This window comes from Punica granatum, chromosome 8 (assembly GCF_007655135.1).
Source record: "Punica granatum isolate Tunisia-2019 chromosome 8, ASM765513v2, whole genome shotgun sequence".
In the NCBI taxonomy this organism is placed as follows: Eukaryota; Viridiplantae; Streptophyta; class Magnoliopsida; order Myrtales; family Lythraceae; genus Punica; species Punica granatum.
The window spans coordinates 3,535,093-3,557,320 of NC_045134.1; the positions used below are offsets into that span (position 1 = coordinate 3,535,093).

Consider the following 22,228-nt stretch of genomic DNA (forward strand, 5'->3'; position numbering starts at 1 on the left):
AGATCAAAGAGGCCAGGAGGGTGTAATCGAAGCCGTAAGATTTGAGAAAGCTGAGGACTGCATCTGGGTTATTGGTGACGCTTTCTCAGATTTGGACCTTCTCTGCGGCGGGCATAGCCGATTCTAACGGGATGCCGCAAATGTTCACGAGGTAGTGGACTGTGAATGGGAGTGACGGCGAGGCCTTTGAGGTGCTGCTGAAGAGGCGTCTTGGGATGGACAGAAGTTTGCTGAGATTGAAAGATCGAAACTTGGCCATTGGAAGAAAATGAAGAAGAAGAAAGGGAGAGAGATTGAGGCGTGGCCGCCGCACTGTTCTGCACTCTCCAACGGCCGCAATGCGCGAGCAGGGTGAAGGACGACGGAAGAGGAAACCGAAATCTGTGTTTTGAACCCTAAAGTTTCTCATTTGCATCACTTTTGCCCCTACTTGAAGTTTGTGTGCATATTGCAGTAGGATAAGAACTTTTGGACCATTTGTTTTCCCCAGCTAGAGTTTACGTTTTATGCCAAATTGCACCCCGAAGTTTTCTCCTGTTTCTGATTTTCAGAGTATCGCCAATATCGCAATTTTCCGAGAACCTACAGAATGCTGTCAAGCTGTTGGAAAATTGAATGTTAGAATATATATATATATATCCCTTTTGAAGTAATATAGATAATATAGATGAACCCGACTCTGGTCTGGACTGAGGCAGGCAGGCAGGCCATAGGAAAGATTTCTATATATCTATAATTTCTATTAGCTGCTAATACTAATAATAATAGTTTACTATAGTACTAACAAGAGAATAACTCAAAAAATATGGCAAAGTTCAACGAACAGCTTGCATTCCCATTACACAAAACACCATATGGTAATATAGATCGAATTCTCTCAGTAGGAAAGGAAGGTAGGAAGGAAAGAATCCATTTTAAGCATCGCCCTACTGAGAAAGAAATTTGAAAGACTGATATAGGTTGATTTAAATGAGTTGGCACCTATTTCGCTCAAGCATGATCTCGGATGCCAGCTTTGTAAATGGATAAAAAATTCATCATTGAGAGACTTTTATCCCTTAATAGCCGGGCCTGATTCGAATTAGATCAATCGAATTCCATTGAAGTTTTGATTATCGGGATGCAAATGGAGGAAAAAAAGAAGAAGAAAAGAAACGGAGAAAATTCAGGGGAAGGAAAAAACGAGAAAAGAAAAAAGAAAATGGAAGTGGTTGTGGTTGTAGGGGTACGTGGCAGTTAACAAGCAGTACAAGTTAAATGGCCAAACTCTCGCTCTCTCTCTCTCTCATTATGAACTTTTTTTCTCAGTAGCGAATTCTCTCGGTAGGGATGATATTCGTTATCGCCAATGTCAAATTCTTGTCAAAGATGATATCATATAATTTCTTCAGACATTTTTCACTTTCAGTTAGTATTTTACTCTTATTATAGGTGAGAGTGAAAGTACAGAGAACAACTAGAGATTATGACAAATCACAAAGAAGACATAGAACGAGAACAGATTAGCAACTACACTTAACAAACACGTTTGTTAGATTAAGACCTCAACATCCTAGACTAAGAAACATTTCATTCTAGCAGAAAGAAAAACAACAACTTTTGCAAATTATAGAAAAAACATAATCCTTGTGTCGCTGAGTTACTAATGACTGCAATTAAATTAAATAAACTACCTGAAAAGGATAGCTAATATCATTCAGTTAACCTATCAAGTGTGTGTGTATACATACATATATATATATATATATATACACCATTCATTTCATGATTGAGCACAAACTCAAAGATATGGGAGTAGAGTAGTACCATTAGTTAGTCCTTTGACATTTTGAAAAGATATGCAGCCTGAAACGATGGACAATTAGATTAGAAGAAAACAAAAAATACAAACGAGAAAACAGCTAAATCCTGGAGATATTACATTTTACAATGTAGAAAAGATTTCTTACCCGAATGGCCTGAGCATGGGCCCTAGTCTTCCTCAAAGTCTGTTGCTTCTCTTGCTCTTTCTTCAAGTCAAGGGTGTATCTGAATCGACGAGAGGCATTTAAATTTAATGCAGCTTCCTACAAGGAACAAATTTAGTGAGCTTAGACATCTACAAGTTTCTTAATCATTTTTACCAACAGAGGCAAGGAAATGGTGAATAACAAAGTCAAGAAGTTTCAGTTCACAATCTAAGCCTGTTGACAATTTGGCAAGAATAGAAACACATTTGCCTGTTATTATGCTGTATAGAGTCGAGAAACAGTGATCACCTATACATCAGTACCTAAATAAATGCTTGGAAGTTTAACATAAATCCAGTCCAAGAGATTCATATACCCATTAGTTTTATGAACATTAGATATCTCCAACGCTTTATGCCATTTGTTCTTTTGATTATTCAATGCCTCGTCCTTTCAAAAAGGGAACCTGAGGAGGGAGATAGAAGAGAAGAGAAACTTACCCTCCATCTCCGCAACCGTACAATTGCCTCATGCTGGTTCCAATACCTGTCACAACTCTTCTCCCAGGCATAGGATGAGACTTTTAGTGAGGAAGTGAGCCCCTCAATTGCTGATGGGATATCTTGCAAAAATTTGCAACCGTAGACATCCAACCTTTCCAGCTTCTCCAAATTCCCTAGGAAATCTGGCAACCTCATAATATCACAACCTCTCATATCAATCACTTTCAGTTTCTGCAAATTCCCAACCGAATCGGGCAGTTGCACGATTCCTGACATTGAAATATTCAACTCAACCAGCGATTTCAGACCACCAATCGAAGCTGGGAGCTCCTTTACTCCTCTACAGAAGAATAATGACAGAAACTCAAGTTTCACAAGTCCTCCAATGGACTCAGGTAGTTCAGCCATCTTTGACCATGACAGGACCAGCATAGTCAGTGATTTTAGATCTCCAAGTGAGCTTGGAGGTCTGCTGCTTCCCAAACTCACACACAGGCGCTGAAGTCTTGAGAGTCTCCCGATGGAGTCCGGGAGCTTGTGGCTGTCCTTGGAGCTGCTTCTCAAACTCACACACAGGCCCCGAAGTCTCGAGAGTCTCCCGATGGAGTCCAGAAGCTTGTGGCTGTCCTCGAAGCTGCCTTCCATTATCATGACAATATCAACGAGGCCATCCAAACAGCAAACTTCTCTCGGAATTTCTCTGAGATAACGACAGCCACTAGCATTCAGATACCTTAGGCATTTCAACTTTCCTACAGAACGGTCTATTTTGACTAGGTTAATGCAATCCTTGAGTATTAGTCTCTCCAACTTTGTGCACATCGATAGGTCGGGCGTTTTGGTCAAGCGGTTGCACCTCTTGAGGTCTAGAACTTTCAACTCCTCGCACATCTGCCAAACAACAGAATTCCATATGATTGAAAATTAATGGGAAGAGAGTTGCAAGACAATGTATAAAAGTACTAAACGTGCGAGCTAGTTATACCCCGATATAGCGCCATCCAGTCCAAGTTTCGCTTACGGAACTTTCTGAGAGGTCAAGCACGACTAGATTCTTCAAATACAGATTTGTTCCCTGAAATACACCACGACAAGAATGCCAAGAAAGCCATATCAACTTGGGGAGCACATGTTCTAGATCTCCCGAAAAATTCGATCTTATGAGACTGAGAAATCTTAGATTATTGAAATTCTTCAATTCATGTTTTGTAAGGACGCAATCCTCCAAGAGTCCTTCGGACGAAAGACTAAGCATCTCAACATTTTCTTTGCCCTGTAAACAGGAAGAAATGAAGGATGAGAGAACAACCGTGAACCAAAAAAAAGTCTCATCACAAACAATTTTTTACCTCTTCATCCTGCAGCACTTTCAGAGCATCCTCATGCATCCATATTCTAGTGCAAGGCTTTCTGTGGTGCTTTAACCTCTCATCACGAACGAGTTTTCTTCCAAGGTCCCGTAGCTGATCATGCATCCAGAACTTGTTCTCATCAGTGAGCTTTACTAGGGACGCATCGACAAGCTCTTGCACTGCCAACTCTGGTTCAAAGTCACAGGCTTGCCACATGTAAATGGCTTTTGTTTTCTCCTCATTAATGAAAAAACATGCGATATCAAGGAATATATTCTTCACTTCCCAGCGTAAAGAATCATAACATATCTTAAGCCTGTCCTGGATCTTCCTGTCCGGTATTTTCTGTATGGTGCCCATTATATGATTCCACTGGCCACGATCACTTGTTCGAAGTTTTGAACCTATTACTTCAAGAGCCAAGGGAAGTCCTCCGGTAATTCTGACGGCTTCCTTTGAAAGGTCAAGGGAGTCATGTGGCGGAGTCTCCTTCCCAAAGGCATGCCTGCTGAAAAGGAGGAGAGATTCTTCGAATTCCATTGGCTCTGCTTCGAATGTCTTGACTGTTCCACCTTCAAATGCAGGAACCCTTCTACTCCGACAGGTAATAATTATCCTGCTTCCAACTCCAAACCAACTAGCCTCTCTTGCTAGTTTCCCAATATGCTCCCAGTGGTCGTGCACATCATCCAGAACAACTAGAACTTTTCTGTTCTGCAACTTTTCGCTGATTATCTGGATCCCATCATTCTCGTCAGTGATGGTGATGTCTGCTGCTTTTACATCAAGATCTTGCAAGAGTTGTCTCTGCAAGTGTTCAATACCCTTGCGCTTGGTTGTTTCTTGCACATCTAGAAGGAAGCTGCAGCCTTCAAAGTGATTGCAGAGTTGGTTGAAAACAGCCATGGCAAGTATCGTCTTGCCGATACCCCCCATTCCATGGATCCAGACCAACCGAACATCATCAGAGGACTTTAGATCCAACATGCTTATGAGAGCATCTTGCTGAGCAATCCTCTCAACTAAGCTCCCAGTCACATATTTTTGTTTCACTTTCAACTCCGCTGAAACCTCCCTGACAAATTCCTTGGCAAAGTCTGCATAACTGCCATTGATGCATATGAATACATACTGTGTTTAGTACAAATGATGGCAGATAGTCTAGAAGTCCAGAAAACGATAAGAACAGTGTGAAGAATGAAAAAATTCAATGAGCCATTTACCCTTTATCCTTCAGTTCCCAACCCTTGATTTCTCCGGCTTCTCGAAGAGCCTCCTCCCACTGGTGCACTATATCGGTACTGAACTTCTCCCCATGTTTCAACAGAGCTCCAGTGTACAAATCCGTCTTAAGCTTGACATCATCAACGCCCACGTCATAGAAAATGGGCAGGATCTTTTTACTGCCGCTCGATTTCTCCTTGGACTCCACCATCTTCGCGAGCTCAACGAGGCACCACTTACTGCTAGCATAGGTCCTGGAGAAGATGGGCACGAAGATCCTGGAGTCCTCGATGGCTCTCAGGATCTCATCGCCGATATATTCGCCTTTACGGATCTCCTCATTGTCTCTGAAAACATGAATCCCGGCATCTACGAGAGCATGGTAAAGGACATCTGTGAATCCCTGACGGGTGTCGGGTCCCCTGAAGCTCAGGAAGACCTGGTAAGATGTTGCCGGTGATGTGCTATTCCTCTTCGGAGGCATCCTCCGATCTCTCAGTCTCTCAGTGGTCAAAGAAAGCACACTCGCCGAGATTTGTGTTGGATTTCTTCTCATAAAGTTGACAAAAGACTTTATCATATATGTGGGAAAGGGCTTAAAATAACATTAATTCCTAAAGATAACAATTGCTAATTAAAAGTTCCATCAAATAATTAACCCCCACCTACCGGATATGATGAATAACAAATAATTTAATGAAGCATACGTTGGCTTGTTATTGTTTATTCTGATTTTCCAGGCTAAACCTTAAAAAAGTGAAAATAATTTGTAAAAATTGCCAGCATTCGAGCTGCGCCTTTGTCGATTTTCATGATTTATTTTTAAGGTATGAATTTCTGATGGACTTCTGTGTTTGTGTGGTTATTGAGATAAATGAGACCCGATAACCAATGAAGCTTGAACTTGGAAATGGATTTTCTTCCATTACTAACCACGTTAATTTTCGATGAGATTTTGATGGATGGCTTTCCACGTGTATAGGCCGGCCAAAATATATGGTTGGAACTTGGAAGAGCATGCAAATGCCGAAACAGTGCTTTCAAATTTTTTGATCGACTGCAACAATGCAAATTCAGTTGAAACTGATGAATTTAGGTGATTCAAATTGGATCCCCTAAAAATGCTTTATATTTCGTTGAATTGGGAATATAACACGTTACTTCGTCTCTTCTCATGTCATCAATGTCAACTCATATTTTAAACTTCTCATAAAGATAAGAGACGACTTTTCTCGTACATGTGGAAATGGCTTAAATAACATTAATTCCAAAAGATAACATTTTTTAATCAAAAGTTCCATCAAATAATTAACCCCCCACCAACCGGATGCGATGAAAAACAAATAATTTAATGAAACGTACATTGGCCTATGGCTTGATAGTTCGTCTTTGATTTCCAGCCTAAACCTTATAAAAGTGAAATTATGGGTAAAATTGCGAGCACTCGAGGTGCGCGGTTGTCCATTTTCAATATATATATATATATATATATATATATTAAGGTATGGATTTTTGATTCGCATCGTACACGACTGTGATAAGCTTCCTGATGGACTTGCGGAATGTGTGTGGTTATTGAGATAGATGAAGCCCGATAACCGATGGAAATTGAAGTTGGAAATGGAACTTCTTCCATTACTGACCTCGTTAATTCTTGATGGGATTTTGATGGATGGCGTTCCACACGTTAACTTGGAAGAGTATGCAAATGCCGTAACAATGCTTTTTGTTTCTTCGATCAACTATAACAATGCAAATTCAGTTGAAACTTGATGAAGCTTTAGGTGATTCAAATTGGATCCCCTAACAATGCTTTCTGTTTCATTGAATTGGGAATTTAACACGTTACTACGTTCGTTTTCATGTCATCAATATTGACCCAATTTGTAGGAAGAGATCATTGCACAAATAACTGTATTGGTTCAGCACCTGGGCAGATATTTGATTTCATCAAGATATGTCTTTACCTAATAATATTGGAAATTTATCCAGTCCCACGGAGGAACCGGTCCAATTGAACATAGTCTACTACAATAATCGACTATGTTCAACTAGACCGATTCCGCCCTGGGAGCTTGTCATATTACTTACTCTCGGATATCAAGAAAATCATTATATATATACATATATTATTTTTCTGAATATGAAAATCATATAGCTGGTATATAGTATAATGCGTAAATACGCTGAAACATTGACCGAGGATTAGCTTGTTTGATTCCAATAATTAAATATAATATAATAAAATAATATAATAATAATAAACAAATACAAAAGAATCATCTCCCATAGCAATGTTCTGTGATTGGTTCTGGCAAATAATTAATTAGTCATGTTCACACTTTCTAAAAGACACTTCTCTCTGCTTTCGTTCAGTCTTTCTTATTATTATATTGATTATAAAGATAAAGGAAATAAAGAGGCACAAAAAAATTTCACAAGCGAGAATCTAACGCAAAAACTATTAACTTTAAGGCAATAAACATGTGCCACCGCAGTAGATTGATTTTTTAGTTTTATGTTAATCATTAATCATTTTATTGTGTTTTATTGTTAAAATATGGAACCTTCTCATTTCTTGACAAACCTCATTTGAAAGGAGCAGATTCATATTACTGATCAAAGTTTGTGTCTTGGCTCCACGAAAAGAGTGAAAAGTGCGAAATCTAGTCCCTGAGAAACCTATCTAGAGGATGACTTTCGGGGTTAAAGGAAGACCTCTCTCTTTCATATTGAGTTCTTATATTGTGGGTTGAAAGAAAGAAAGAAAAAAGAAAAGGCTTAGGGAAAGCTGTTCATCCTCGTTCTTATTGCTGAGGACGCACTGCAAAGGAGATAAATTTTTGTTATCGTCAAGCATTATCTTCTAAAAGAATTGTGTTAGTACTATTGTAGTTCAAATTGACGTAACAGGAAACATCTTAACTGAGTAGTTTAAGGGAGGGATCGGGAACCAGGTCCTCTTTGACACGAACTGCAGGACGTAATACAGAAGGAGTTCATAGCATAAAGAACAAGAACTGTGGCACTGCACAGAAGAGAAAAGAATTTAACAAATATGATGAGCCTCACTTTCTAATGTTCACCAGTTTCCTATTTCTCTTGTTCTGTCCCAAAGATCATCAGTAGAATCTTCTTTCTTTTCCGTTTTCAGGATTAAACTGCACTTTTTTGCTGAGCCCCTCGGAGCAGTGATGCGTATGAGAAACTCCCCGCCCTGCCCTGCATGAGCTTTTGCTCCTCACTGCGGGGACTGCTATACAACGTACGTGAGCATGTGGATCCAAAAACACCTTGCTTCACCATCTCCCACACCATTTCGTGGCTGGCTCATACTTGATGACCAAAGAGATCTTTGCAGCTTACAATCGTCTCAAAGTGCAGGAGAGAATTCATCTTTCTCGTCTGAAGAAGAGCCTGAACACTGCATATCTTCAATGCGAGAACTCCTGTAATTAACGACTGATGATAATATCTAAGTGGGGCCGAGCAGAAGGATTATTACGCATAATAATGGAGAAATCCACAGATAAGCATATTGAGGAGATCGAGCTGACGCAGCTGACTTATAAGTTAATCATGAGCAAGCAGTAGGTTAACCTGACCACAGTCATTTACATTCAGCTCGTCTTAGTACAAAAGCGACTTGCATGCATGGGATCTGTTCACAAGGGCTGAACCGTGGTCCTGTTAAGCGAGGTTGGCAGCTTTAATAATATCCCCATCGAGCAGATTTATCCCTTCAAACTGCCAGGCACCAAAGCACATGTTATGTAATGGTATGCAATCATCCCAACAGTGAACACAATAATCAAGAGATGTCGAGGAGCCCATTTGCTCCACGACTTCATGTAAATTAAGCCAGGTGCATTAGTCACCATACCAGCTGCTGTCCTCTACAGTGTAGGTGGTGATCATGTCAGGTCTCCTGAGGTGCCATAAAGCAGGAACTGGGCCCATAGTTTGGGAGGTCACTTTGCTTCATGACGCTTGTAACAGATTATGCTTAAATGAACGTTTACGGAGTAACTTTAATTGATTCCGCTCGTCTGAAAATTGCTCTTATTAGCCTCATCACTTCATTGTCAATTAACAAGGTTGTATCAGATCTCAGCATGAAGCCATCAGTAACAGGATTCGAGCCTATCATGACACCACTGAGAATAATTGAACAAGATCAGAGGCCAAGATTTAGGCTGAGAAATTCTTTTGGCATAAATTAGCTGAATCGATGGAATACATCTCCCATCAACTAGAAAAGAAAAACTTTAATTTTCAGAAAATGACTCGCTCAATGTGATGTTTGCCGATATCCTTCTCATGTAATCAATATTAACTCATCTACAAAATTAAAAAAGTGATAGACAATGCCACAAAAGCCTGTATATATATCTGGCATTCCAGATATATGATTTTGCAAGTAAACCTTCCACCAAATTGGGACGACGGACAACCCCTCGCTTCATCCCCTTCTTTTTCGCCTGGGTTGCAGTCATGTTACCATTAGCAAAATCGATAAAACTAAATCCGATGTCAGCAAACAGAACGGCCTATCTATCCCAGAGAACCTCTCAATTAAAGTTCCAGGCAAATTGCAAGTAAACAACATTACTTCTCCGCGAACCAAGCAATCTTCTACTCATGTGCAAGACCCGGCATTTTTCAAGCATTGTATACTTATACTTACGTTACATGCTTATATATATATATATATATATATATATTATAGGTGTGTTGCTGGAGCAAAAAAAAAAAAATTGAAATGAAGGCATGGGCTCCACGTGTCCCTACATTTTTCCCCTCATCTTCCACCGCCTCAGTCATTCCATTGATTCTGTTCTTTCTTTTTTCTTTCTGTCTTGTTTAGCTGGGAAAAAATCGAGAAACAGAAAAACAGAGCAAACAGAGCACGAGAGAGAGAGAGCGAGATAAAGAGCGAAATAGAGAGCGAGATGGAGAGCAATTGTGCGGTGGAGAACTTGGCTGGAAATTCATGCAGGAGTAAGGACTCGGCTTGGAGAACAGGGAGATGGAGGGAGTCCGTTGGTTTTGAGTTGGATTGAGGTGAACGGTTCCTTGAAGGATTAGGTACTTCTTATTCATCGATCAAATCTTGTGATTTATACTATCTCTCGAGAAGCTTTAGTTTCTATTGGTTTCAAATCCCTTACTGTTCATCATGATTAAGACGAGAATTAGAGGTTGAGTTTATACTTAGTTAGATTAGTGGCACGTTTGAGTGTTGAGATTATTCTTGTCTTGTTTGTGTTGCTGGTTAGGAATTAATTTGAGATTTCTCTTTATGGATTGAGTTGTCTTGCTGGTAATCGATTAAGATTCCTCTTTTGTTGATCGGCTTTTGCTCTACTAGCTATTAAATTTGAAGTTCATCCCTGACTTGTGTTGCCTTGGTTGAGTTAGTTTCTATAAGCCATTTTATCTCTTGTTCTAGTTGTGATTGAAGAAAGCTTGGAGGGTCGGCTATTACTGCAAGTTAGGGTACTGCTGATGTTTAATTGTTTATTTTTTAAAATGTGAGATTAACTGCTGATGAGAAATTGATAGGAAGTAAAAGGGAGAAATTGATGAACAAGCTTAGCTCAAGGATCCTTGTTACAGTAAGTTGGTTTTCCCATGGCCTAGGCATTACCATTCACCGAGTCTAGGGATTAATTAGGTCTTATTTCGCTCATCTCAGCTTATATTAGAGTTCGATCTGTTGGGGGAAATGAGTTCGGCTTTCCGTAAATTCATTGTTAATGACTTAGACGACGTTATGGACTTATACGGTAGATTAGGGCTTATCTCTGTTCAGCTCAGCTTACTCTAAGGTCCGGTTTGTCGTTCGAGTTTACTTGATGAAGAGAGCTTACCTTCAAATCAGTTAGTTGAATGAATTATGTAAGTTGGAAGATTGTTTAGAGAATGACATAGGAAGTAATTTGAGCTTGAAATCGATTTGTTTATGGAGATGTTGCATATGTACTAATGATTCTAATTTCTTCTTGTGTTGAGCTTCTTGTGTTTGATTTGGTATTCCTTATTGTGAATTAATTGATAATGAATTACCTGAAGTACTAAATTAGAAAATGAGTTGGTTAATTGGTTAGAGTTAAAAGTAATAGTTGAGTCAAGATCTTTTTAGTGGAAAGCTGGGAAATATGGGAAATGCTTCTATGGAGTTTATTGTCGATATATCAACCGATTTACAAATTATTCACATTCATTCGCTTAAACAAATGTTGGGGCAGAAAGTCATATAATTGATGATTTGGGAAAGACCAAAAGCTAGCCATTGATTCGATATCTTCCGTTCTCTAATTGTTTTCTTTTTATATATATATATATATAAATATGAGTTCATTCCTTAATTGTGTAACATAACTTAGAGTCAATACCTTCAAGTTATATTTCCACCTTTTCCTTTTCAAACAATATTGTTGGTTTTGTTAGATTTCTGAGTCTTGGTTACTATTTCAGTTTGGATAAAGTTATAAATTTTAAAACAATGGATTAAGGAATAAGGTCGACTATTTATTAAAGGAAAGCTAGTTGCTGCTCTAAGTTATCTTTAATTGGAATAACTTGTTAATTACTTATAACAAACGATTGAAGTTGGTTAATTCTCGAGATTCTCAAGGGCAATTAAGTATGAATAAGTTCCTTCTTTTGGGACTAAACGCGACATGTTTTGTTATAAGGAATATATAAACATCATAAGTATGCTTATAATTTGTTTTCTTCTTATATTTATGATTTATAGGAGTTGACGAGACCGAAAATAAGCACCCAGAAGGCTCGATTTGTTGAGTTATCATTTTGAAAATTGTCTGTAAATACTTTATTCCCTTGTAAAATGATGTATTATAGTTATACAAACTATTTAAGAAGAATATTGTGATAATTAGATTAAGAAACCGATTTTACTATGTTGTGTGAAAGGAATTGAATGATATTGCATGTTATGTTTCATTTTGACTTGAGGTATGCGGCGTGATTGTGTATAAGATATGTGATGATAATGTGATACTTTTGTAATGTGATTGGAATTGTGCTTGTATATACTAATATTGTTTGACTACAACCATGGGACCGCTAGACCCGGTGGAATAGAAGGAGGAGCTCAAACAGCCGCTAGACCCGGCGGAATAGAAGGAGGAGCTCAAACAGCCGCTAGACCCGGCGGAATAGAAGGAGGAGCTCAAACAGCCGCTAGACCCGGCGGAATAGAAGGAGGAGCTCAAACAGCCACTAGACCCGGCGAAATAGAAAAAGGGGCTCGAACGGCCGATGGATCTGGCAGAATAGAAAAATGGGGCACAAACGACCGCTGGACCCGGCGGAATATAATTAAGGTCAACTCTTACTACAAGAGGTTAATAAATGGCCCTCACTTATGAGACATGGATATTGGGAGTTGAGGATGATATGAGTGAGATGTGCGGGGTTACAATACAGTTCTAACTTGTCACAAGGAAATGCGACCATATGGCTATATTGTTTGACTAGTGTTGTGCATTGTTTGTTTGGATTGATTTAGATGGATTTGATGATTGTTGAGCTTGTCGAAATATGTTCTTATACTTGAATGCGGGTGGGATGCTAGAGCTTGATCTGTCAAGTGATTGTGTAGTGATTTTCTATGAAAGCCAAATGAAAGGATATTTGATGTTTATGTGATATTGGATACTAGAGAAATGATTGGAAGAGTTGTGAGTATTTGTTAGTAGGATTTAAATTTAGTTACTATATTGGATATAATTATTATTATAGTTTGTACATATATATATATATATCGTATATATGTGCATGTGAGTTGATTGTTGGATTGGATGTGATTGTATTACTTATTTGAATATTTGGTTGTTTGCAATTAAATATTTATTTAATAATAATTCATTTTGCTTTGGAATATAGTACTCACTGAGATGCAGCTCACACCCTGCATATATTTTTCTAAATAAGCTTCTAGCTACGCAGAAAAATCGCTTTTGATATCGGGATCAGTTCGAATAACTATGAAGAGACTTTAGTTATTTAATAGGTATTCTTTTTGTATAAAATGTATTTGAATATGTTACGATCTGAAATTTTTGTTTAATTGATTTAGTGATTTAACTCTCTTGGTATATATATATATACATAAGTGTGAGAGCTTAATAGTTTGGTTATATACATTTGGAAATTTATGTAAAGCGAATTTTTATGTGAATAATATATGTGACAATAGATATCGAGGTAATATAGGAGAAATTCTGTCGAAATTTTGGGTGGCGACATCTTGCTTCTTTTTCCTCATGCCCTTCTCTTTGTTGGAGGAACCGCTATAAATGGCCATCAAGTCGCAGATTTCGTTCAAGTTCTTAACGATATACCTCCCTCAAGAAACACTTCTCAGGCACAGTATATATCCAGCCATTCGACTTATCCATCTGACGCAAACCTTTTGATAATAGGATCTCAAGATCCTTTTGCCTCTGGCGAAGCCTAGCCAACCCATGACAAAGAAACTTCGGGTACTTAACAATCATCTCCAAGTCAATCTTCGCGGTGCTCAAGTAGAAGTCCATCACTTCCCAAATCTTCGCCTTGGATATACCGAGGCAAGTCGGGTACTTCCTAAACGTTGAATGGACATCCTCCTCGGACCACCCCAGGCTCTTCAAGACCTTGACTTTATGGTTCCAATTTGCTTCATCCATGCTGAGCATAACCCGTAGCGCGTGGATGAACATCCCGGACTTTGGCTCGATGCCCACTCGCTTAACTGACCCACTGCGCTAACCACCCTCTGGGGGATCTGAACAGCTTCCCCGGGCTGATTCACTACGAAATTCGAGACACCATCAGGGGTCACCCGCTGGCGCAAGAGGAACCCGATATTCTGCTTCAGGGTCGACTGGTGCTGCGAAGTTAGAAGCCAACCGCGTCTAAAATCGCGGTGTGGAGCTCCTCAAAGGTCAGGATGTATGTCCGGAGGAAATGGAAGATAGGCTCAAGGTAGGTCTTCACCGTCCGCTTCAGGACGTTGGGGTTCCTCAGGATGAGCTCGTGGAAGAGCGGACCGCGGAAACCATTCCCAATGAAGAAGTCGATCTTGGACTTCAGGGTGGTCTGTGGCCGGTGGAGGAGGAACTCGGGGTGGCGGGAGATCAAAGAGGCCACGTGGGTGTTATTGAAGCCGTAAGACTTGAGAAAACTGAGGACTGCCGTCGGGGTTCTTGGTGGCGTTTTCTCGGATTTGGACCTTCTCTGCGGCGGGCATAGCCGATTCTAGCGGGACGCCGCATTTGTTCACGAGGTAGTGGACTGTGAATGGGAGTGACGGCGAGGCCTTTGAGGTGCTGCTGAAGAGGCGTCTTGGGATGAGCAGAAGTTTGCGGAAACTGAAAGATCGAAATTTGGCCATTGGAAGAAGATGAAGAAGAAGAAGAAGAAGAAAGGGAGAGAAATTGCCGCCGCCGCACTGTTCTGCACTCTCCAACGCCGCACTGCGCTAGCGGGGGAGGACGACGGAAGAGGAAACCGAAATCTGTGTTTTGAACCCTAAACTTTCTCATTTGCATCACTTTTGCCCCTACTTGAAGTTTGGGTGCATATTGCAGTAGGATAAGAACTTTTGGACCATTTGTTTTCCCCTACTAGAGTTTACGTTTTATGCCCCGAACTTTTCTTCTGATTCTGATTTTCAGAGTATCGCCAACATCGCAGTTTTCCGAGAACCTACAGAATGCCATCAAGTTGCCGTGCCATCACATGCAGAGCTAAAACTGCCTTTGATGTGCGATAGGGATGATATTCGTTATTGCCCAGATCAAATTATTGTCAAAGATGATATCATATACTTTCTTCAGACATTTTTCACTTTCAGTTAAGTATTTTACTCTCTTATTATAGTCTGATTATGGAACCTTATGAGCAGATAGTTGAAGGGTGGAACGGGAATCCGGGTTGCTTCGATGCAGATCAGGTATAACACGGAGAGAGAGTGAAATTACAGAGAACAACTAGATATGATGACAAATCACAAAGAAGACATAGAACAAGAACGAATTAGCAAGTACAATTAATAAACACGTTTGTTAAGTTTCGCCTACTTAATTACCAGCACTTGTTTGCTGAGTTCGAGTTTCGCCACCCAAACAACGATGGGAACCCGGCCTGCCAGCAATGCTCTGTCTGGTCCTTCTCCTGACATAACAATACGTTAAAGCATCATCCCGCAAGAGATTAAACATTCATATAGTTACCTCAACATCCTAGACTAAGGTGGTGTTTGATAAATTAAGTGCGTAAAAATTAAGCACTTAATTAGTTAAAGAAAGAAATGTATAGGAAGAGAGTAGGAACGATGAGGGTGCGAAAATGTTTATGAGTGATAGAGGGCACAACAAGTGAAAAATGACTTATTTCATTAAGTTAAAATTTTCATTTACTCATTAAGTGGATTTTGACTCAATTATTAAGTAGAAAAGACCATTATCTTTTATCTTTCTCTTTTTTTTTCCTATTTATTTTTCCATGTAACTAACTTTTAAACACTTATTTAATTAAGTTATAAACAAACACAACCTAAGAAACTTTTCATTCTTGCCGAACGAGAAAAAAAAAGTTTTTGCAAACTATAGAAAAACATAATCCTTGTGTGGCTGAGTCACCAATAACAGCAATTAAATTAAATAAATTACCTAAAAAGGATAGCTAATATCATTCATTAACTTATCAAATATATGTATATATATACACCATTCATTTCATGATTGAGCACAAACTCAAAGATATGGGAGTAGAGTAGTACCATTAGTTAGTCCTTTGACATTTTGAAAAGATATGCAGCCTGAAACGATGGACAATTAGATTAGAAGAAAACAAAAAATACAAACGAGAAAACAGCTAAATCCTGGAGATATTACATTTTACAATGTAGAAAAGATTTCTTACCCGAATGGCCTGAGCATGGGCCCTAGTCTTCCTCAAAGTCTGTTGATTCTCTTCCTCTTTCTTCAAGTCCAGGGTGTATCTGAATCGACGAGAGGCTTCTAAAACTGGTTGAGCTTGCTACAAGGAACAAATTCAGTGAGCTTGGACCTCTACAAGATTCTTAATCATTTTTACCAACAGAGGCAAGGAAAATGGTGAATAACAAAGTTAAGAAGTTTTAGTTCACAATCTAAGGTTGCGTTTGGTTTCATAGTAGAATTTTAAAATCAGATTTTGATTTTGATTTTGAGTGGTATAAATGGGGCACACCCTTTGACTTTGTATGAGTTATGTTGTTTTGTTGTGGAAAAAAGTGGTATAAATGGGGTCCACTCTTTGACTTTATATGAGTTATTTTGTTTTGTAGTGGGTAGAATTAAGTTAGAATTGTTATTCTAAAATTGCATCTTGAAACCAAACAGGCCCTAAGCCTGTTGACAATTTGGCAAGAATAGTATTTGGTTTTAAAGTTGAGTTGAGTTGAATTTTGATTTTAATTGGTTTGTAATATTTGTAATGTTGAATTATGAGAAAAAATATAAAAAAAAAGTAATGAATAGTTGAAAAAAATAATGATTGTATTGTTGAATGGTAGAAAAAGTAATGAATAGTTGAGAGAATTTATTATTAAAAATTGAATTAAATGGTTAAAAAGTTGAAGAAAATTTTTTTTCTTTAACTTTATTTCAATATACTACACAACAAAATATACTTTTCCAAAGTAAAACTGGTGAGCCCTATATATTATTCGATATATAATCTCATACACTACCCAATACATTACACAACAAAACTGATGGGGTCTACAGGCCCTACATTTTTTTTTATCTTTTTCCACAATCAAAATTAAAATTACAAATTTAAAATTTTAACTCTGAAATCAAACACACCGTTAAAATCCAACACTTTATGCCAATTGGTATTTTGATTATTTGATGCCTCGTCCTTTGAAAAAGGGAACCTGAGGTGGGAGATAGAGGAGAAGAGAAACGTACCCTCCATCTTCGTAACCTGTCCACCGGTGCATTACGTGAAATAGCAAAAGGATTTCCCCCTTCCTCTTCCTCTTCCACTTCCACTTCCAGCTGTTTCCAATAACGGTCACAACTCTTGTCCCAGGCTGAGAGTGAGACTTTTAGCGAGGAAGTGATCCTCCTAATTGCTGATGGGATAACTCGCAAATACTTGCAATCGTAGATATCCAACCTTTCCAGCTTCTTCAAATTCCCCAGGAAACCTGGCCACCGCCTAATAGAACAACCTCTCATATCAATCACTCTCAGTTTCTGCAAATTCACAGCAGCATCGGGCAGTTGAGTGATTCCTGACATTGAAATATTCAACTCAACCAGCGAATTCAGATTCCCAATCGAAGCTGGGAGCTTCTTTACTTCTCTACAGTAGAATAATGACAGAAGCTCAAGTTTCACCAGTCCTCCAATGGACTCAGGTATCTCAGCGATCTTTGACCATGACAGGACCAGCATAGTCAGTGATTTTAGATCTCCAAGTGAGCTTGGAGGTGTGCTCCTTCCCAAACTCACACGCAGGCTCTGAAGTCTCTCGAGTCTCCCGATGGAGTCCGGAAGCTTCTGGCCGTCCTTGAAGCTGCTTCTCAAACTCACGCACAGGCACTGAAGTCTCGAGAGTCTCCCGATGGAGTCTGGAAGCTTGTGGCTGTCCTTGAAGCCGCCTTCCATTATCATGACAATATCAACGAGGCCATCCAAACAGCATACTTCCCTCGGAATTTCTCTGAGATAACGACAGCCACTGGCATTCAGATACTTTAGGCATTTCAACTTTCCTACGGAACGGTCTATTTTGATTAGGTTAATGCAATCTTTGAGTATTAGTCTCTCCAACTTTGTGCACATTGATAGGTCGGGCGTTTTGGTCAAGTGGTCGCACCTCTGGAGATCTAGAATTTTCAACTCGTTGCACATCTGCCAAACAACAGAATTCCATATAACTGAAAATTAATGGGAAGAGAGCTGCAAGACAATGTCTAAAAGTACTAAACGCGCGAGCTAGTTATACCCTGATATGGCGCCATCCAGTCCAAGTTCCGCTTACGGAACTTTCTGAGAGGTCAAGCACGACTAGATTCTTCAAATGCAGATTAGTTCTCTGAAACACGCCAGGACAAGAATGCCAAGAAAGCCATATCAACTTGGGGAGGACAAGCTCTAGATCTCCCGAAAAATTCGATCTACATAAACTGAGAAATTTTAGACTATTGAAATTCTTCAATTGATGTTTTGTAAGGACGCAATACTCCGAGAGTCCTTCGGACGAAAGACTAAGCATCTCAACATTTTCTTTGCCCTGTAAACAGGAAGAAACGAGGGATGAGAGAACAACCGTGAACGAAAAAACATCTCATCACAAACAATTTTTTACCTCTTCATCCCGCAGCACTTTCAGAGCATCCTCATGCAACCATATTCTACTGCAAGGCTTTCCGTGGTGCCTCTCATCACGAACGAGTTTTCTTCCAAGGTCCCGCAGCTGATCATGCATCCAGAACCTGTTCTCATCTGTGAGCCTTACTAGGGACGCATCGACAAGCTCTTGCACTGCCAACTCTGGTTCAAAGTCACAGGCTTGCCACATGTACATGGCTTTTGTTTTTTTTTCATTAATGAAAAAACATGCGATATCAAGGAATATATTCTTCACTTCCCAGCGTAAAGCATCATAACATATCTTAAGGCTGTCCTGGACCTTCCTGTCGGGTATTTTCTGTAAGGTACCCATTATATGATTCCACTGGCCACGATCACTTGTTCGAAGTTTTGAACCTATTACTTCAAGAGCCAAGGGAAGTCCTCCGGTAATTCTAATGGCTTCCTTTGAAAGGTCAAGGGAGTCATCCCGCGGAGTCTCCTTCCCAAAGGCATGCCTACTGAAAAGGAGAGATTCTTTGAATTCCATTGGCTCTGCTTCGAATGTCTTGACTGTTCCACCTTTAAATGGAGGAACCATTTTACGCCGAGAGGTAATAATAATCCTGCTTCCGACTTTAAACCAACTAGCCTCTCTTGCTAGTTTTCCAGTATATTCTTGGTGGTCGGGCACATCATCCAGAACAACTAGAACTCTTCTGTTCTGCAACTTTTTGCTGATTATCTTGATCCCATCGTTCTCGTCAGTGATGGTGATGTCTGCCGCTTTAACACCAAGATCTTGCAAGAGTTGCCTCTGCAAGTGTTCAATACCCTTGCGCTTGGTTGTTTCTTGCACATCTAGAAGGAAGCTGCAGCCTTCAAAGTGATCGCAGAGTTGGTTGAAAACAGCCATGGCAAGTGTCGTCTTGCCGATACCCCCCATTCCATGTATCCAGACTAACTGAACATCATGAGAGGAGTCTACGTCCAGCAACTCTGTGAGAGCATGTTGCTGATCAATCCTCTCAACAAGGTTCTCAGTCACATATTTTTGTTTCACTTTCAACTCCGCTGAAACCTTCCTGACAAATTCCTTGGAAAATTCTGCATAACTGCCATTGATGCACATGAATACATACTGTGTTTGACATATGATGGCAGATAGTTTAGAAGGCCAGAAAACGGCAAGCACAGCGTGAAGAATGAAAAAGTTCAATGAGCCATTTACCCTTTATCCTTCAGTTCCCATCCCTTGATTTTTCCGGCGTCTCGAAGAGCCTCCTCCCACTGCTGCACTGTGCTGGGACTGAACTTCTCCCTGTGTATTGATAGAGCTCCAGTGTACAACTCCGTCTTAAGCTTGACATCATCGACACTCACATCATAGAAAATGGGCAGGATCCTTTTACTGCCGCCCGATTTCTCCTTGGACTCCACCATTTTTGCGAGCTCAATGAGGCACCACTTACTGAAAGCATAGGTCCTGGAGAAGATGGGCACAAAGATCCTGGAGTCCTCAATGGCTCGCAGGATTTCCTCGCCGATATTCTCGCCTTCACGGATCTCCTCGTTGTCTCTAAATACACAAATCCCAGCATCTACAAGAGCATGGTAAAGGACATCCGTGAATCCCTGGCGGGTGTCGGGTCCTCTGAAGCTCAGGAAGACCTGGTAAGATGGTGGTGGTGATGATGTGTTGTTATTCCTCTTTGTAGCCATCGCCCGATCTCTCGGTCTCTCAGTGGTCAAATAAAACACACTGGCGGTTTGTGTCGGATTTCTTCTCAATAGCTACTGAGGGAAAACTTCTCCTAAAGATGAGAAAGACTTTCTCCTAAACATCTATATGTCTATATGATGATGCTTTCCGGAGACTCGCGTTCTATTCCTTTTCGGAGCCATCTATTGATGTTCTCTAATGAGTGGTCACAAAAAAAAAAAAAAAAAAATTCACCGGGCATTGTTGCTAATAACAAGAACAATTAGAATAGGACAAGTTGCTAGACAAGCGAAAAGAACATTTCTTTCTTCATTGAATGGACTTCCACTTTTTGTTTATTTATCATTTGCTTGTTTTTTTACTTTTTTTAGGCATCTGCTTTTGCTTTTGTCCATGAAGATGAAGATGGAGGAAATGGAACTTTTTCCATCCCTGACCGCGTTCTTGATGAGAATATGATTCCCCGTGCCGAACAATCGCTTTCTAATCAATTTTGGTATATCAGTTCTCAATCTTCTGTCAATGGCTCTTGGCCTCATCACTTCATTGTTAAGAAGGCTGCATCCGATGTCAGCATGAAACCATAACAGGCTTCAAGCCCATAATTAATCTGCAGAGTAACCTGAACACGATCCAAAACCGGGGTTAGGTCAAACTCGGCCATCTTTGTGTAGTTTAAAGAAAAAAATGTTATTTTACGTAAGGTTGGGAACAAGGAAGAGAACAATCTACAATCGATTGGTCAGTGGCTCTCTATTCAATTATTTAGACTGGGCATAAACGTCGCATAAGTGGATAACCATGGAGCTAGGCAATATCCAATGGCCTTTGTTCAATCGATGTGGAAGGGAAAGAGGGAATGCTAGTCTTGAATGACTTTTACCGCAGTCGCTTGTGACAAGACGGTCAGGATCGAGAAACAAAGTGGAAGACGATCCGCGAGGTGTGGACATAGATGCTATGCTGCTAGTCAATGAGCTGCGGAGAATTGCTCGTTCACGTTGCTGTTTGGGCCTGAATGAACAGATTCGAATCCTGCCTCAGGAGCTAACAGAATTGTCCGAAGAAACTCAACCAAAGACAAACATGTGACTTCACCTCATCGACCTGGACAGGCCTCGGAATGGTTGGCATTCGTGTCCTTGGAGTCGGTCAGTAGCGATGCTCTCCATAGGTATCTCCTCTTAAGGATGCACAGTGACAGCTGCAACGACGAAGGTGAGTGCTCTGTCGACAGGTTGGCAGTCCTTTGGGCAGCATACCCGCTTCTGGCACCTCGGTGGCCCCAACTCAATCACTGATTACTTCCTCAGAGGACAGCAGCCTGTGGCCAAGGAACTCTCCCTGCATTGCGGCCCAGGGAGGAGCCTCCATGCACATCCTCGTCAGGGACTGGGAGCGGTGAGCTCTTCAGCTACTGTCCCTCCTCATGCTCATCCTCGGGACGATCAATTACGGAGACAGGATATGAGTTCCCAAATCCACGAAGCTAAATGGAATATTTGACGTGAAGAACTTCTGGAGGGCGGAGCGGCCTGAGGTAAGGAGATCAACCTTGAAAGCGCCTCCACGAGATCGTGGTGTTTAAACTGAGCGAGGAATCATTCTCCGTCTGATCTACTTGCTATCTCCATAAGCACACAGGTTGTATACTTCATCGTCTACAGGTTCTGCAGATGTTAACTCACAGGTTCATATTCGAGCAGCTCAAGGACAAGAGCCCGGTCAAGAGAACAAGAATACGATCGTCATGCCCTAATAATTTATTAGCTGAAAGAGGCGATTACATGCTCCAGAAGAATGATTGCCTTGAAAATTGACAATGTTTTACCGGAGGAGCGGATTTCGACCTTAGTCTCTTTGCCTGGAACCTCGCCAAACCTCTGCTACTACTGCATGTCCAGTCTCAGAAAGAGCAACCACCCATGTCTTACAATCAGCAAGACCCTGTCCGATTATATGGCGTACCTTCAAGCCTTCCGCCCAAAGACGTGGCCCAACTGCGAGTTATGGATGTAGATGCTGACCTTCGCAGCAGTTCATTGCTCTTGGGGAGAGTGCACCAGCAGCTCTGGTGAGGCTGGGAGTTCCTCAACCCATGATGGCCGTC

The 22,228-nt window shown here is 40.4% G+C and overlaps 2 protein-coding genes, 1 long non-coding RNA gene and 1 pseudogene across 6 annotated transcripts; 1 reads left to right on the forward strand and 3 right to left on the reverse strand.

The window, feature by feature from the left end:
• Window positions 1–1,483: 1,483 nt before the first annotated feature.
• On the reverse strand, window positions 1,484–20,315 carry LOC116187905 (TMV resistance protein N-like). 4 transcript variants are annotated; one of them, XM_031516918.1, is made up of 7 exons: window positions 19,627–20,315; window positions 18,412–19,510; window positions 18,049–18,336; window positions 17,004–17,954; window positions 15,970–16,086; window positions 15,807–15,865; window positions 1,484–1,786 (listed from the first exon to the last, which is right to left on the reverse strand). In XM_031516918.1, the coding sequence occupies exons 1-6, from the start codon at window positions 20,115–20,117 to the stop codon at window positions 15,833–15,835; spliced, it is 2,979 nt and encodes a 992-aa protein (XP_031372778.1). In that variant the 5' UTR covers window positions 20,118–20,315; the 3' UTR covers window positions 1,484–1,786; window positions 15,807–15,832. The 4 variants fall into 4 exon arrangements, with proteins under 4 accessions (XP_031372778.1, XP_031372777.1, XP_031372776.1 ...); XM_031516917.1 differs by lacking the exon at window positions 1,484–1,786 and adding an exon at window positions 15,043–15,216 and having other exon boundaries at window positions 15,827–15,865; XM_031516916.1 differs by lacking the exon at window positions 1,484–1,786 and adding an exon at window positions 15,043–15,219 and having other exon boundaries at window positions 15,827–15,865.
• Window positions 1,491–5,597, reverse strand: LOC116187904 (TMV resistance protein N-like). The gene is made up of 6 exons (XM_031516915.1): window positions 5,028–5,597; window positions 3,802–4,909; window positions 3,438–3,725; window positions 2,450–3,343; window positions 1,950–2,066; window positions 1,491–1,845 (listed from the first exon to the last, which is right to left on the reverse strand). The coding sequence occupies exons 1-6, from the start codon at window positions 5,582–5,584 to the stop codon at window positions 1,813–1,815; spliced, it is 2,997 nt and encodes a 998-aa protein (XP_031372775.1). The 5' UTR covers window positions 5,585–5,597; the 3' UTR covers window positions 1,491–1,812.
• On the forward strand, window positions 9,806–12,015 carry LOC116187916. Its single transcript, XR_004152140.1, has 2 exons — window positions 9,806–10,116; window positions 11,792–12,015. It is a non-coding gene; the product is annotated as an uncharacterized LOC116187916 (long non-coding RNA).
• On the reverse strand, window positions 12,384–14,472 carry LOC116187913 (annotated as a pseudogene).
• Window positions 20,316–22,228: the final 1,913 nt, after the last annotated feature.

Excerpts from the sequence above, each read along its gene's own strand:
- LOC116187904 (XM_031516915.1), bottom strand. The coding sequence starts at position 5,584 with ATGAGAAGAAATCCAACACAAATCTCGGCGAGTGTGCTTTCTTTGACC. Across the intron at positions 4,910-5,027 it reads TGGGAACTGAAGGATAAAGG|TTATGCAGACTTTGCCAAGG; the intron begins GTAAATGGCTCA and ends CATCAATGGCAG. Across the intron at positions 3,726-3,801 it reads AAGTGCTGCAGGATGAAGAG|GGCAAAGAAAATGTTGAGAT; the intron begins GTAAAAAATTGT and ends TCCTGTTTACAG.
- LOC116187905 (XM_031516918.1), bottom strand. The coding sequence starts at position 20,117 with ATGGCTACAAAGAGGAATAACAACACATCATCACCACCACCATCTTAC. Across the intron at positions 19,511-19,626 it reads TGGGAACTGAAGGATAAAGG|TTATGCAGAATTTTCCAAGG; the intron begins GTAAATGGCTCA and ends CATCAATGGCAG. Across the intron at positions 16,087-17,003 it reads ACAGGTTACGAAGATGGAGG|CAAGCTCAACCAGTTTTAGA; the intron begins GTACGTTTCTCT and ends TGTTCCTTGTAG.